Source organism: Notamacropus eugenii, chromosome 5 (assembly GCF_028372415.1).
Source record: "Notamacropus eugenii isolate mMacEug1 chromosome 5, mMacEug1.pri_v2, whole genome shotgun sequence".
Taxonomy (NCBI): Eukaryota; Metazoa; Chordata; class Mammalia; order Diprotodontia; family Macropodidae; genus Notamacropus; species Notamacropus eugenii.
This window is the reverse complement of record NC_092876.1, coordinates 341,020,489-341,036,436: the sequence shown is the minus strand read 5'-3', so window position 1 is coordinate 341,036,436 and position 15,948 is coordinate 341,020,489. Positions and strand designations below refer to the sequence as shown.

The window sequence follows — 15,948 nt, the reverse complement described above, 5'->3', positions numbered from 1 at the left end:
AGCACTTTCCCCATGCTTTGATTTGGTGATATAAGAATCATTGTCTCTTTTTTACAGATGAAAAAACTGAGATATAGAAGTGACTTGCCTACGGTCACATGGCTACTCAGTGTCAGAGTGAGGATTTAAACTCAGGTGTTCTTCTATTAATACTAAGTCCAGCATTCTTCCCACTATATCATATATGAAAGCATAAAGATATAACTTTTCAAATGCAGATGGGGTCATGTAAAGTGTTAACAAATTAATAAGTTCTGAGGTCCCTTCCAATTCAGATGGTCTGCTACTTTATTGTTCCTTAGTCTTCTCTGAATCTGAGCATATGGTAAGCACCCAACAAATGCTTTTTCATTCATTCTTATCCCTGCCCTGAGGTTCCCTGTTACTGCTTCCAGCAGAGGGAAATGTATCCCTGGTGTCAAAAGTTGAATGCAGAATGCATTTCTCCAGAGAAATAGCATTTAAATAAGTACTTTGGATACTTGATGGACTAAATGGGTTTTTGTAGACTCATGTGGGGTCCTAAACCAAAGCATTATTTGAATAAGAATATTCATGCCAGGTTCCAAATAACGTACTTTACAGACTTTTGGAACACAATCTGTTCATAAATTGGAAGCTATCTACTATGTAGAGACAAATGTTTATTTCCAGGAAATTGTGCTGAAATAGACTGTCACCTTGATTTACCCTGTGGTATTTGTTACATCCATAAGATGTCATTTGACCTTCTGTATTCTAGAATACCTTCTGGAATCTTCCTCATTCCATATAGATACTCTTCTAGTCCTTTCTTCTCTTTTCCTGAGTTTTTTTCCCCTGCTCTTGTTAAGGCACCAGGTATATTTAGGAATATGCTAGAGGCAATTTTGTCTTCCATTAGAGGCAGGGTTTTCTTTGGTCTTTTCACCTTCAGAATAGTAGAGATGACTTTTTTGTACCCTGGCTAATAATTTTGAAAGCTATACATCTTTCTCTTCCCTTTAATATGTAGTGGGAAGAGCATTGACATTGGGGTCATAGGACCTGGGTTTTGATCCCAGCCCTACGACTCATTATATAACTTTGGACCTTGGTTTCCTCATCTGTAAAATAAAAGGATTAGATTAGGTGATCTCTAAAGTTGTCTCCAGCCCTAGACCTATAACTATGATTTTATGAGCCCTCTGATTATATGGGGGGTGGGGGGAACAGAAGGATGGGAGAACCCAAGTCCTTGTCAGAAACCAACCATTTCTGCCTAATATTTAATGCTCATTTTCCATCCCTGGAAAGTCATGACAGAGAGAGGTACCTAGGGAAGTACAGGGAAGTGTGCTCTTCCACAATGAAAAGGTTCCACAATGCTTGTCAGAGGCTTATGTGGTTCTAGACAATCCTTCAGGCATGCTTATTTAGTGTGATCAGTTTTTCTAAATCCTCTAGACCAAACGTGTTTCTCCAGCAGTCTCTGCTGCAAATGATAGGTCCTTGAAATGCTTCTTCCAGGAAAACTTTAGTTTAGGCCTGCCCAACTTTAGTCACTCAGGTTACCCCAACTTTTCCAAACATCTTCAATTAGAAGTAATTTGTTCTATCCTTGTTTGTCTCTATGTATATCATACATGTGCTTTTTTCCCAAAAAGACTCCAGGGCATCTTTGCATAGCCTGTTAGACCAGGAACTTCCCAAGAGGCAGCTACTATATTTGGAGATAAAACCCGAGGTTTCAGATCCCAGCTCTGTGGACTAGTTACATGATTGGAGGCAAGTCAACTTCCTCTTCAGAAATGATCTGGTCATACAGTGACCCTTTCTCAGCAATAGCCCTGTGTCATTCACTTTCTGTGCATTAAAGTCTGTGATGGGGAGCAGAAACTTTGTTATCTCAGTTATAGTGAGACGTTCCTGAGGTACCTTGTCTCTGTGAGACTGGGATCTCTATATTGTCCAACTCCATATCTCCCTGCTTTTTAGCACCTTGCTTTTTTAGCAGCCTGGATTCTTTTCCTTCCTTCCTCCCTCCCTCCTTTCTTCCTTTTTTCCTTCCTTCTTCCCTCCCTCCCTCCCCCACATTGGCTCTAGTGTCCATTTCATCTGTTACACCCTCAGTGTTGATTGCTAGGGCATTCCTGTCACTTGGCCCTATTTGGGAAGAGGCATTGTTTTGGTGCTGCCAGGAATTCAGGAAAACCCTGAGGGTTTGTTTCTATCTGTGCCAGCCTTGGCAGTGTCTGTAGATTGGTGATGAATTTTTGATACCCTAAAAATTTCTGCCCCACTGGTTTGTCATTAGGAGGAATTTAGTAATGAGCCCTTAGAAACTGGGCAATTCCCTTGGCTTCCCAATTTCCCCATGTTAGGGCTATTTTGTCCTTGGTGAGGGTGAAATTCCTTGTATGACCTTGTTACCATTGAACTATCATGTTCCCAAGGAAGGTGAATTAAGGTGGGGATGAGGTATAAGAGCTATTAATAGCTTTTCTGCTTTTATGTTAAGCTTTGTAGTCTACAAATTCTTTTCCATATTCATTATCTCAGTTTAACCCTACAATGTAGGCAGAGCAGGGCTTGTCCTCTTGTGTTGAGAGAAGAAATGGGCAGAAGTTTCACAGACTTGAGGTGGGACAGGCAGGTGTCAATTCAACTCACCTATGCCTTGCCTTAGGTGATGGGTACAAAGACAAAAGAGATATCTCTATTCCACTGAGGCCAAACACCATGTATGCAGATAAATAAACATAAAATATATACAGAATGATTTGTCTGGGATATTGCTAATAATTGATGGGACTGAGAAAGCACTCCTGGAGGAATCCCTGCTCAGGATTTGAGAAATTGAAAATGAGTCGTCATTCTGTGTTGGGGAAGAAATGGGTGTATTTCACAGAGGAAAGGGAACCAGTGGCCTTTTTAAATCAAAGCCAAATGTTCAGAAAAGGCCAAGAAAGAAGTTTTTATGATTGAGGTGTGTGTGTGTGTGTGTGTGTGTGTGTGTGTGTGTGTGTGTGTGTTTTAGTGGGTTAATCTTGGTATATGGGGGATTTTTTATTTTGGTTTTTTATTTTTTTGATGAGCTATAATGAATTACTTCTTAGCAATGTCGGGTTCGAGATAGCTAGATAGCACAGCGGAGAGAGTGATGGGCCTGGAGTCAAGAGGTGGTTGTTGTTGTTCAGTTGTTTCAGTCATGTCCTACTCTTTGTGACCCCTTTTGGGATTTTCTTGGCAAAAATACTGGAGTGGTTTGCCATTTCCTTCATGAGGAAACTGAAGCAAATAGGGTAAGGTACTTGCCCAGGATCACACAGTAAGTGTCCGAGGCCAGATTTTAACTCATGAAGATGCTTCTTCCTGACTCTAGGTCCTGCCCTCTATCCACTTCACCACCAAGTCTCTTAGTTCAGATCCAGCCTCCTTACTAGCTGCATGATCTTGGGCAAGTCGCTTACTCTCTGTTGAGAGAGAGGAAGGGAGAAAGAAAGATGGAGGGAACGAGAGAGAGAGAGAAGAATGTAGGATCCTCAACATGTCAAGGAAATATCAAATCTTGCTGGGTAACAAACTTTGTCCTAAGCATAGTGAATTACTTTCTGAACTTTCCATATCACCAGCTTTCCATACTGTATGTGCTTCATAGCCCTCCCCTTACTCTGACACCTTATTTCAGCTCTACCAACTAAACAACAATAAAGCACTCATTATCAAAATAAAAGCAATTCACAGATCATTACTACATAGCAGTATAAAAAAATACATTAAATGTTCATTCATGATTTCTGACCACTTTCAGGTATAGTAAAAAGGCAAAGTACAGTATCTTTTGAATTGGTAAGATGCTCCTTTTCACACACAACAGATTCCATATCCCTGTGTAGTCATTTGAGGTGTGAATATAAAAAGCAAAGGACTTACACTAGAGTAAACATAAAACGTTTAAGAAAACTTTTCCTCTGCAGTGAGTACCACCATTCCAGGCACCCTTACAGTCTTTTAGATTTAGGCTCTGTGTTCCTTGTGTTGAAATTTCCATGTAAGGGAAAAGACTGATCATTAGTGAGTCAGCATCCTTCCCTGAACCTGCACAGTCCATATACCTCACAGTAACAGCAAAGGGCAAAGTTTGGATTTTAATCATCCTTTGGCTCTGTGCTTGCTACTTCCCAGTTTCCAGTTGGTCCAGAAACTCAGTGACTGTGTCCTGGAGTCCTGGACAGGAGCTCTTCTGTTGCACATGGCTCCCTGGAAGGGACCACAGGAATATACAGGCTTCCCTCCAAGGAACGATACCTGTGTCCAGCCAGCTTCTCTTCATCAGCCTCGCAGCTCTTCTGCTTAGTGCTCTTTTGTCTTTGCTCTCTTTTTTAAAGGCCGACTCCAGAATAAGTGCATGGGTATAAGACCTAGCCATCATATGTACTTGATTGATTGTCCACTACAGGATGCTGATGGAGCAGCTCAGGATGAGGTGAAGAATTAACCTCATAGGAGACATCACCACTGCTTGAGCAATGCCCTTAAGTGGACCATGAAAACTTTTTACACGATATGTAGGGAGTCATTACACACTCTGCCACAGTGGCAGAACCAAGGGCTATATCCATAGGGCAACAAAGTACAAGAAAAGGCCAAGTCATACCCACTAGATTTTTATTTTAGGACAGTATGTATTCTCTTCCCCAAACAGAAGAGCACTTTCATTCAATCCATCCCAGAGTCTTGGGACTTGGACTGGACAAGTCTCATTTATTAGTATTGGTGCTCCCTTCTTTCTTCCTTTGCCACCATTTCCAGGAACAGGAAGGTTGGCTTTATGTCTAGGGCAGGCCATGGGAATAGAGAAGGTTTGAGCTAAGTTCTCAGTACCTGGCCCACCTCCACTTTTTATACAGGGTGCGGACATTGTAAGAAGATGAAGCCTGAATTTGAGAGTGCAGCTGAGGCCCTCCATGGAGCAGCTGATGTAAGTGCCTTTTTTCTCTCTCTCTCCCCTACCCCTTTATCTCCTAACCCTTTTTTTAAGAAATCAGCAATAAATGGAATCATAAAAGCAACTTACCTCAACAGATTATTTAGTTGTTTTCCTGTTCCCTTCATCTCTTTAGTACATGTCATCCACAGTGCATCATTGTTGGCCACATGTAGTCTCTTGGAAAAGTGAGGAACACATTCTGTCTGAACTGGAAACATAGTGATGAAATGTTCTCTTATTCTTCTGGGTGCTTGAGTTACCTTGGTCCTAGAATTTAAATCTCAAATGGCATTTCATTTGTCCCGCCTTTTGTCCCCTAGGGCCTTCAAGCTTGGAGACAAGGTTCCATCTTCTTTTAGTAGAGTGGGTTTAAAAGTTTCATCTGGGTATCTTATTTAGAACTGTATGGGGATAATACTTTCAGTGGTATTCATGAGTCTGACTGACAAACGACTCTCCAGAGAGATGGTCCGTGCACTGGCTGTGTGCCACTGGGGGGAGATTCATCTGTCATCTTAGCAGCTCTGTGCCTGATCCTTTGACCCACAATTTTCTCTTTCCCTATTCCAGAGTCCAGGTGTCCTTGCAGCTGTTGATGCCACTGTCAACAAGGCTACTGCAGAACGATATCAGATCTCAGGGTTCCCTACACTGAAATATTTTAAAGATGGAGAAGAAAAGTATACCTTGCCACAGCTTAGAACAAAGAAGAAGATTATTGAGTGGATGCAGAAGTAAGTTTTATGATATTGAGATTATGTCCAGATTTCTGGCACTTAGCCATTGGTGATTGCCCTGGGGGGAAGAAATATATCATAGAGCCCCAATTTCTTCAGTTCAGGGCCCTCTTCATCTAAAATAGATTTTAATTCCAGAATCCAGAAATCATATAGTTTGTTGATAATGAATGCTTCCTAATCCATTGAGTTACTCTTATCCCCTTTGGATGATATTTTCAAAATCTTAGTAAAGTGCTTGCATGTATTTCCCAAAGGATCCTTTCATTTAATCTCCTTAGCCCCAGGTTATGTTTCTTTACTTCATTTTTTTCTCTCTCTGAATAAAGGTAGGAATATAAAATATAGAAATAGAAGAACCAGTGTGCTGATTGGTCCATGGTTACAGAACTGATCTGATTGACAGAACCCAGAGTTAAAAATGTGAATTCTGAGAAGACTAGGACAAAATGGAAGTATAGAAATAATCAGAGATCCTGGTGCTGTTCCAGGCTTCTTTTTCTCATCTAAGAATTTTAGGGTTGGTAATTCTCTAAATCTTGTTTCCATAATTTCCCAGGGAATAATTATGTCATATGTATAGATGTACTGGCAAGGAGATTGAAGGCAGGAATGGGCAGGAATGGCATGCTTGAGGTCCCAAGTCAGCAAAGACCATAATTAGCCTCTTAGCCCTCTTCTTCACTTCCCGAATACATATGACATTGGTGGATATAGAAGAAAGAGGAAATAGGGTTTCTCCCCATGGAAAGCTCTTAAGTTGAGACTGCATTGTCCTTGCCATCAGTGACTCTGCTCTCTCATGGACCACATTAGAAAGATATTGAGGGGAAAGGACTCAAAGGATCCTCACAGAACAACACAGAAACCTGTGTAGATTAATGGAAGGCAAACTGAGTATGTATATGCTCAGGATTCAGTCAAGTAGTCATGAATATCAGATGGGTTTAATTAGGAAAGGCTTTCTGCAAGAGGAGAGTGGAGTGATAAGCTTCAGAGCATTGTGGAAACTGTAAGCCACTACAAAGGACCTTTCCTTACCATCCCCTTCAACCTCTGCCTTCTCTTAGCCTCAATGGCAGGATGAGCACAATGCTACATTCTAGACCCCAGGTTTGTGAGAGGTGGGTGGCCTTTTTATTTCAGATCCTAGAACTATTCTCTGGGCCTTGCAGGAAGCTGTGTCTGGGGCTAGCATTGCATTAAGCAAGCTGTTTATCCAGGCCTTTTCCTTTGGCTTCACAGAATTGCCAGTTGGTGGCTCATTAAGAGGTAACAGAGCAGAGGATAGCAGGGATGATAAAGATAAATTAAAACCAATGCATGATACTTGGCTTTCTGTTCAGTCAGCACATAAGTAAAAGTAAGAATTCATCATAGCCATAATACTAAGTTCCTTGGTGGTATGTATGATCTGGACAGAGAAAGAGAGAGAGAAAGAGAGGGCAGGGGGAGATGTCCTTTTTCTAAGTTCATTCTACAGTCATTGCTTTGTGTTTGTATGACTGTGTATGAAAAAGATCAATACGCAATTAATGATACACAAAGTTTGCCAAGTGCTTTGTTTCCCCCCAAAGTGTTCTCAAATTATTGCCTCATTTTTATCCTCAGGGTACCTATGAAGCAGAAAGTAAAAGGTACTTTTCTCCCTTTCATATATAGGGAAACTGAGACTCAAAGATACTGAATGACTTGTCCAAGGTTACATAAGTAATCCTTTCCAATTTGTACCTGCACAGAGTATCTTATGAATGTGCGTGTGAGGAATGAATGCCACATAGTTGTGGTATTGTAACTGAAGTTTGGTGACCTTGTGCACAGTAAAGAGAAGAAATACTTCAAAGATGTCTAGAAATGCAACTTTAAGTAATTTTGGGGAGGTAGGGAATTCCAGGAGCAGACAGAGCAACCATGAGTGAGGAGGGAAGGTGGCAGTCAGGATTAGAGGCAGAAAAGATTAGGAAAGAAGTGTGTTTTCTGTGAGCAAAGACCTCAGATCTCTAAAGAACTTGGGGACAAACAATGGGAGCTCTTGATTACTGAGAAAGGTTCTTCTCAAGCTCTTTACTGCTAATCACCTAGTTGGTTCTGACAAATCAGGGACTATTTCATTTTTGTCTTTGTATGCTAGCAAAATTCCTGGCACACTAGAACTTAATAAGTGCTTATGCATTGAATAATTAATTGTTCTAAGAGCATCCTTTCTTGCTGGCCTGCTGAGGCTGAGAGGAAGCAGTCTGAAGTCATTCATGGCAGTGATGCATCCCTGATGTGTTCCTTCAAGCAGATACCTGGGTGATGGACAGCTAGTGTGCACTGGCAGAAGCCACACGCTACTGTGCAAGGGAGGAGTATCAAAGTATCCCAGGAAATAGAAAACAGAAGTGTGCAAGTATGGAAGGAAGCAGCAAATAAAGAAATAGCAAGAGGCACACCTGAAAAGGGTCCATAGCAACTGACAAATTCTCCTTCTTTATTGAGCCAGGAGCATCAGGCATAGCCTATTGCAGATGATTTGGCATATCCTTTTGTCTCTGCAAAGCAGGCCATCATTAAGAAATATGGTGCACTCCTCAAGAGGAATTCTTGTAAGACCATGCAAATAAGGGGAGTTCAAAACTACAGCCCTGAGATTTCATTCCCTGCCATCCACTTATGTGAATTAGTTGACTTCCTTAGAGTTTTCTCGTTCAGGTATGTGTTTATAGAGCAGTATTTCATCTCTGTTTCCCAAGATGGTAGAGGACCTATGACCAGACTTTGTTGGTATGTAGCAAATGGCAAATGGGCAGCAGACCTTAGTCTAGAGAAATGATAAGCCTCAAGTATGAGCATTCAAATTTCATTCAGGAGGAGGAAGCTTAGATTTATATACATAAGAGGTATGTACATGACTGCACATAATTGGGTACATATTGCAGTTGTACATAATTGTACAGTTTCATGGATAGAAGATGAGAAATTATTATCTCTTTGTAAATGTGCCTAAAAAGGACTTGGGATTGCAAATGGATCAAAGAATAAACATGTGGTATTGTTATAAGGCAGATATCATGACTTTGACTTCAACTCCTTGAAAAGTCCTAGAATGAATTATTAAAGAGATGCTGAATATCAAGAAAAGGAAACAATGATCCCCAAGATTCAGCATGGTTTTAATCAAGAAAAGTTCATGGCAAGTGGACCTTATTTCCTTTTTTGACAAAGTTACTAAACCAGTGTTGATCAGGAGGATAATAATTTTAATAATAATAATAATTCTTGGCACTTAAAAAGCACTTAGTCTGTATTACTTTGTCTCAACCTGGTAAATAACCTTCTAAGGACAAATGCTGTGAGTATTTTTCTATTTTACAGCTGGGGAAATTGAGGCTTAGAGAGATTAAGCCTTGCAGGTGGTTCCATAGTTAGTAGCAGAGACAAGATTTTAATTCAGGTCTTCCCACCTCCAAGTCCTGCACCCTCTGCCCCGCACCCCATTGTCCATAGATGTGAGTTTCAGTAGAAAATTTGACAAAATATGGACAGGATGGAGAGATGTGAGCTAGATAGTACCTCTGCTAGGGGAATTCAGAACTGGTTGAATGATGAGACCCAAAGAGTGGTCATGAATGAGTGGTTCTGAGTTAGAACCTTTCTTTGAGGAAGGTGAGAGCACTGGGATTTCTGCTTGACCCTAGGCGCTTTAACATTTTTTATCAGTGATGTGAATAAAAGTACATATGAAATGCTTATCAATTTTGCAGATGACACAAGGGTTAGAATTTTGAATCAGGATTCAAAAAAATCAGTACTGTAGTGGATCTATGGACATTGCCTCCAGTGATGCAGCGATCAACCCATCTATTCCTGCTTAGTACTTGTCCATGACCTAAATATGCCATGGAGATGTACCATGTGTTCTGGGGCCTTCCTCATGTTCTTCTGATACTGCAAAGAAACTGGTTGTCCATCAATAATCCCCAGACATAAAGTGCTTGGCTAATGTTCTTTGCACCATGTTTCCTGTATGATTCCTTCTCTGTGTATTGTGTGTAGCCCTCTGTAGGTCCATTGTGCACCTCTCTGCTGTCTTCTGTGTGACCTTCAGTTTCTGTTCTTCAGAGACAGTTCTGAATGTCACAAGTTAAGGACAATCATAAGCTGGGGAGCACTCAGAACAGTGTGACCAGGAAGGTGGAAGGCCTCTAGGGTTGAGCCTTATGAATATCCATGAAAAAAGCCCAGAGAAGTAAAGATGATTCAGGGGGCACAGTACCACTGTGGTCAAATGTCTGAATGGGCTATCCTAACAAATGGGGAATACACTCGATGTGCTTGGCTTCAGAGTACAAAACGTGGAGGTTTGGGTTTGATGTAATCAGCAGGCATTTATTTAATGCCTACTATGTGCTAGACACTGCTAGACAGATCTTGGGGACACAGGTACAAGAATAAGAGAGCCCCTGCCCTCAAGGAGTTTATATTTGAGAGGGGAGGGGTACAGCATGTTCCCAGATAAGTGATGGGGGTGAGGGGTTAACACTGGGGCAGGAAAGGGAGGCCTCTTGAAAGAGAAGCCTCTTTAGGTGACTGAGAGGTTCCTGAAGGCAGAGGCAAGGAGAGTATTCCAGGGGTGTGTATGCGTGACTATATGTGTATATATATTTTATACATTACATAAATGTACTACTATACTAATATATTACTAATTTGAAGTATATATAAAGATATTTTTTAAAGCTGAGGTAAAGATTAAATTTAATTTTTTTTATTTTATTAATATTTTAATTATATATAATTATTATTTTTTCCTCATTAAAGATATTGCTAAGGAAAATTCTCAAAGCTGTTATTAAGGGCACTATCTTTAGTGAGAACAATATGATTGGATATGCTTTTCTTTTTTAAAAAAATCCTCATGTATGGCTTGTGGAGGGTAAGTAGGATTATAAATAATAATTGTTAGTCATTAATAACTCAATTTGGTCAGTGTAGCTAGTGAAGCAGGTAAATTTTTAAGATATTCTTTTAAAATTGAAAGATCCACAATCTAATAATCCAAGAAAAGTCCTAACATTAAACATACCAGTGTTTCAGCAGGAGTCCCCACAAACAATGCAAAAACAAACAAAAAAGCAATTATCTTTGATTTGAGCTCAGCAGATAAAAATTTCCACCATTAACTTCTCCCTCTTTATTTCCATAGTCCTACTTAAGGGACAGTCTTATACCTCAATTTCTTATTCATGTTTGGAGATTTTAGTTGTGGTTTTGCATGAGTGAGGAGTAGTAGAAAGGCTGGTCTGGCCATACTGTAGGAAAAAGACTAATGCAGGGGTGGGGAACCTGTAGCCTTGAGACATGTGGCCCTCTAAGTCCTCAGGTGTAGCCCTTTGACTGAATCCAAACTTCACAGAACAAGGAGGTTTGGATTCAGTCAAAGGGCCACACTTGAGGATCTAGAGGGCCATATGTGGCCTCGAGGCTACACAGGTCCCCCATCCCTTGACTAACGTATAATTTTTAAAAAGCCCATTGGGCCAAGTTGTGAAGGGGTCAGAATGCCAAACAGAGGAGTTTACAGTTCATCCTAGAGTCAATAGAGAACAACTAGAGATTTCTTTAATTGGGAGGGTTGGAGTGACCTGGTGTGACTGGCATTTTAAGAAAAATTCCATTATCAGGTTTTAGAGGATAAATGGGAGTGGGGAAAGGTTTGAGGCAAGAAGACCAATTTGGAAGCTGGTAATAATGGTAATAATCCATATGAGAGGTGATGAGGACCTGAAATAGAGTGGTGATTGTATAATTGGACAGAAAGGGAGTATTGGAAAGGATATTGTGGAGAAAGAAATGACAAGATTTGGCAACTGCTTAGATATGTGGGATGAGTGAAAATGACGGGTTTGTCATGGAGTTTGTAAACCTGGACGACTGGAAGGATGGTATATCCTTGACAAAGATGGAAGTGTGTGAAGTAGGTTTGGGGGGGAGGGAGATGGTGTAATGAGATTCAAACCTATTTATACTGGCTCATCCTGTGACTTCTCCCTCTGTTCCACCCAAAATGAAAAAGGAGAAGAGAAGAGTTCTTACAGATTACTGCCCCGGAGTACGGATCCTCTTCTCTGAAGGGCGTATGCTGACTTCCACGGCAAAGAGTGTACATACTAGAGGGAGAGGTTGTAGAATTTTCCCACTAGCATCTGCCTATCTGCTGCTGTGAGTTCCTAAGTAACCAGTTATAACCACCCTGAGGGGCAACACCTGGGGTGGGGGGTGGGGTAGTGGGCATGGGACAGGATAGCACAGCACAGTGCAGGGGAGTAGATAGGAAATTGTACTTTGCAAATGAGCCATAAGGTTTCTGAGTGATAGATGATGGGTGGAGGCAGAATGAGACTTGTTTTGGAGACAAGCCCAGCAGTTGGTTATTGTGGGGAAGGTGAAATCCAACCCATCTTTCCACCTTCCAGTTGGTTGATCACATACCTTTTGGGCTCATGCACACCCCTATGCATGTCCTAGAGTAGAGTATATGCAATATGTAGTCAGTGTTAATGTGCTTGTTAACTATTCAGAATCTAAGATTCCTCCTTCTCCAATATGTTACTCTGTCTAAAAAGGATATTCTTTAGTTTCTGGTACTAAGTAACATTTTTCATATCACTTCCATGGATCAGAAGTTTCACTTCTGATTTTAACTGATTTTTTTGTACTTTGTATCTAATTGTAATGCTTTTTCTTTTCATCTGTGTGCTGAGAGAGTTTGTCAAGGGAAGGAGAGGGTGGAGAGAGAAACAGCAATGAAGCTTCTGAGTGGTCTACAAGCCTTTAAGCATCTTTTTTTTTCTGAATACTGAGTTACATACCTACATGTTTTTCACCTTTCTCCCATATGCCTTTGCATTGAAGTCACCACTTACTAATGCATATGGTCACTTAGTTTGAAGATCTTAAGCTCTTCATAAAATTTCTTCATTTTCATCCTTTGTTTTCATCAATGCCACAAATGTGTGCTTAAAAGTCACAGTTATCTTCACAGTGGTCTTTTTTGTTCATTCTCATCATGAACACTTCGTGTCAAGATGACCAAATAGCTCATAAAATGATGTTTCTTGTTGCCCTTGGGCACAGGATGAGAACTTCATAATTTGTCTTTCCAAGGAAAACCTTTGAGCCATATTTTCTTTTAATTGTAACTTCCTTATTCCTTATGATTTCATTTATACTAAGAATGTCAATATTGATATGATTCAGTCCCTCTAGGAGTATTCCAGCTCATTGGTCATTAGACTAAGAGCTCACACTTAGTCTCAGTGATAAAATTCATATTGTTAGGTGAATTTCTTTTAGCCCTTTTTCTGCCACCATCACTGTCAAAGCCAAATGGGGGAAATGGAGGACCAAAGACCATTTTGTATTTTATCTTCTGTCATGGGTTGTCATGGCTAAAGAATCCATGGCCTGGTAGCCAGACCTACTAGAAAAGAGCTGTTCCTCAGCCAGCAGCTGCTTCTTGCCAAGGCTATCCTCAAAGCCTTTCTAGTTTTATAGAACCTGCCAGAGCTTACAGCTCGCAGGGCCAGGGCCACCTCCAGGCCACAATGAGGCTTCCACATTGGACCACAGCAGCGGAGGGGACTTTCCTAGGAAAATAGATACTCATTTCAAAAATCAGTTTTGAAATAGAGCATTTTCACTCTGCAGAGAGGACCGTTCTGAACCGCTGGAGATCTAACTAGAATCCCAAAAGTCTGTGATAAAAGTCAACAGCTTTCTCTTAATTCCAAAACCCCAGAATCTCAGGATATGACATTAACTAATACTTAAATCAAGTTTATTGAGCTCTTCTATCTCCTTTACCCCTTTCCTTCTTTTCACTCCATCACCTTCCCTTAACTGGACAAAGAAGTAAAAGAGAATTTAGAAATCATTTAGACCTCGTCCCTGTTTTATAAAAGAGGAAATTCAAGCTTATATTGGTAAAATAGCTTGCCCGGAGTAACACAAGAAAAAAGTAGTGGATCCAAGATTTGAGCTGAAGTCATGAATACAGATCCATTCATTTTCCCATTCTTACCATGCTGCTTCTTATATGTGACCTCCCGTCAACTCTGACAGGGTTGAAGGGAGGGCCAGTGTGATGGTATTCATAGACACCTTGAATGATAGAATGTTAGAGCTGGGACTTTAAGGGTCATCTACTCCCTTCCCTTCATTTTACAGGTGAGGAACTGGGAAATGCATTGCCTGCAGCTGAACCACCGTGAGAACGCAGTCCTCACATTTAACACTCTTGAGTGGTTTTTTGTTTTTAATTTTTGGCATTGCTATTGAGTAAAGTTTGGTTTCTCTCTTATTCATTTTAGAAGTATGAGTTGAACATTTTGTTTTTCATTATCTAAACACAATGTTCATTTCATGAAATGACTTTTTCTTCTGTGTCACTCATGATTTTTTTTCCAAGTCAGAAGCTCTCAGTCAGTAAGTGTTCCCAATCTCTGGTTTACAAAAGTGTTACATTTGTCATTAATTTGTAAGTTTGATGGCTTCTCTGACTTCTTCACATCTTAGCTGAAAATCTGACCTTTTGCAGAAAGCCTTACCTGCTCCCCCTTCATGCTCATGCCTTCTTTCTAAGATTAGCTCCAACTTATCTCCAGTCCTCCTGATCCGTATCTGACTCTGGAAGGAGAGATCAAGGCTGATGATCTTGCACAGCCTTCCCTCACTTAAATCCCATTCACTGACATGTCATGACATCACCTCCCTGATGATGGTCCTCCGCAAGAAGGAAGGACAAACAACAGAGCAGCTCCAATTTATCCTGGATATAGCTTGTCTTACATAGTTGTTTGAGCAGCTCAGTGGTGCCATAATGCACAGAGCATTGGTCCTGGAGTCAGGAAGACCTGATTTCAAATCTAGCCTCAGATACAAGTTTTGTGACCCTGGGCAAGTCAATTAATGAATGATGTTTGCCTCAGTTTCCTCATCTGTCAAATGAGCTGGAGAAGGAAATAGCAAACTGCCCCAGTACCTTTGCCAAGAAAACCCCAAATGGAGTCATGAAGAATCAGACACAACTGAAAAACAACTAAACAAACACATAGTTGTTTGCATGTCATTTCCTCCATTAGAATGTGATCTTTTCTTTCTATCTCCAGTGCTTACTGTGGTATCATTGTGTTAGTCTGACATATAGGACTGTAGCTGCATAATATGTACTTACAGATTTGACTTGATTTACTGGATTGCTCTTTCCTCCTAATTAATTAATTTATGATTGGGATAAGGTACCCAGGAAGTCTCATCATTATTGCTTCAGGAACTGGTCAGGTTTCCAAAGACCTGGTAAAGTAAAAAGGAAATGTAATATATCTTCGCGTGAAGTTCTTTTCTAAAATGAAATTAGAAATCTTTTTAATACAGCAAAACAAAACTATCAACATTTATTTCTCTTTCTTATGTTTAAATATCTGGTGCATAATTTAGAATAAGATTTAAAGAAATACAGATACTTTTACACAGAACTCACTATAATCCCTAACCAGTATTAATCTTAATCCTTTTCCTTTTATCTCTTTAGATAGAAAACCTTTAGCCATCTTTACATACTTTGGTGCCTCAGTTTTGATCACAGCAAGACTGTGCAATTAAAGTTCCAATAACAGCCATCAAAGTGTTTTCATTCTGTCAACACAATTTATATATTGAGTGACTTTTATTGCAGACATTGTGTCACATCTACCAGTGCCAGGTACAAAAGCATGTTATAAATGCTTTTTGAACAAAATTTCATAATATGCTTTGAATTACATGATAATAACACAAATATATATAGCACTGTACCCAGTCCTTGGCATAAATTATCTCATTTTATCATCCTAACCACCCTTCATGGTAAGGAGAGCAGGTATTGTTGTCTCCATTTTACAGATTAGGAATTTGAGATTCACAGAGGTTATAGCTTGCTGATGGTTGTGGCTATTGTATCAGGTTTAGACTTCATGACTCTTATTTCTGATTTAAATTCAGTGTCTTTTCCATTAAATTGAGACTGTGAACTCTCTTAAATGATCGGGCAGGAGATAGGATTTTTTAGGCAGTAGGAAGCTACTGCAGGTTTTGAATCTTGGGAAAGACATTGTGAAAACTAGCTTCTAGAAAGAGTAATCTTTTAGCAGTGTACATAACTGGAGTAGGAAAACAAAAGACAATTGCAATCATCTTGGCATGGTAAGGGTCAGAACTCGAATGGCTGAGAGTGATGTG

At 40.2% G+C, this 15,948-nt stretch overlaps 1 protein-coding gene across 1 annotated transcript in view; it reads left to right on the top strand.

The window, feature by feature from the left end:
• PDIA5 (protein disulfide isomerase family A member 5) overlaps window positions 1-15,948 on the top strand; it is a 188,141-nt gene that overhangs the window by 151,480 nt on the left and 20,713 nt on the right. The window contains exons 12-13 of the mRNA XM_072613786.1: window positions 4,872-4,942; window positions 5,522-5,685. Coding sequence (XP_072469887.1) covers window positions 4,872-4,942; window positions 5,522-5,685 — 235 coding nt within the window. The remainder of the gene's footprint in view (window positions 1-4,871; window positions 4,943-5,521; window positions 5,686-15,948) is intronic.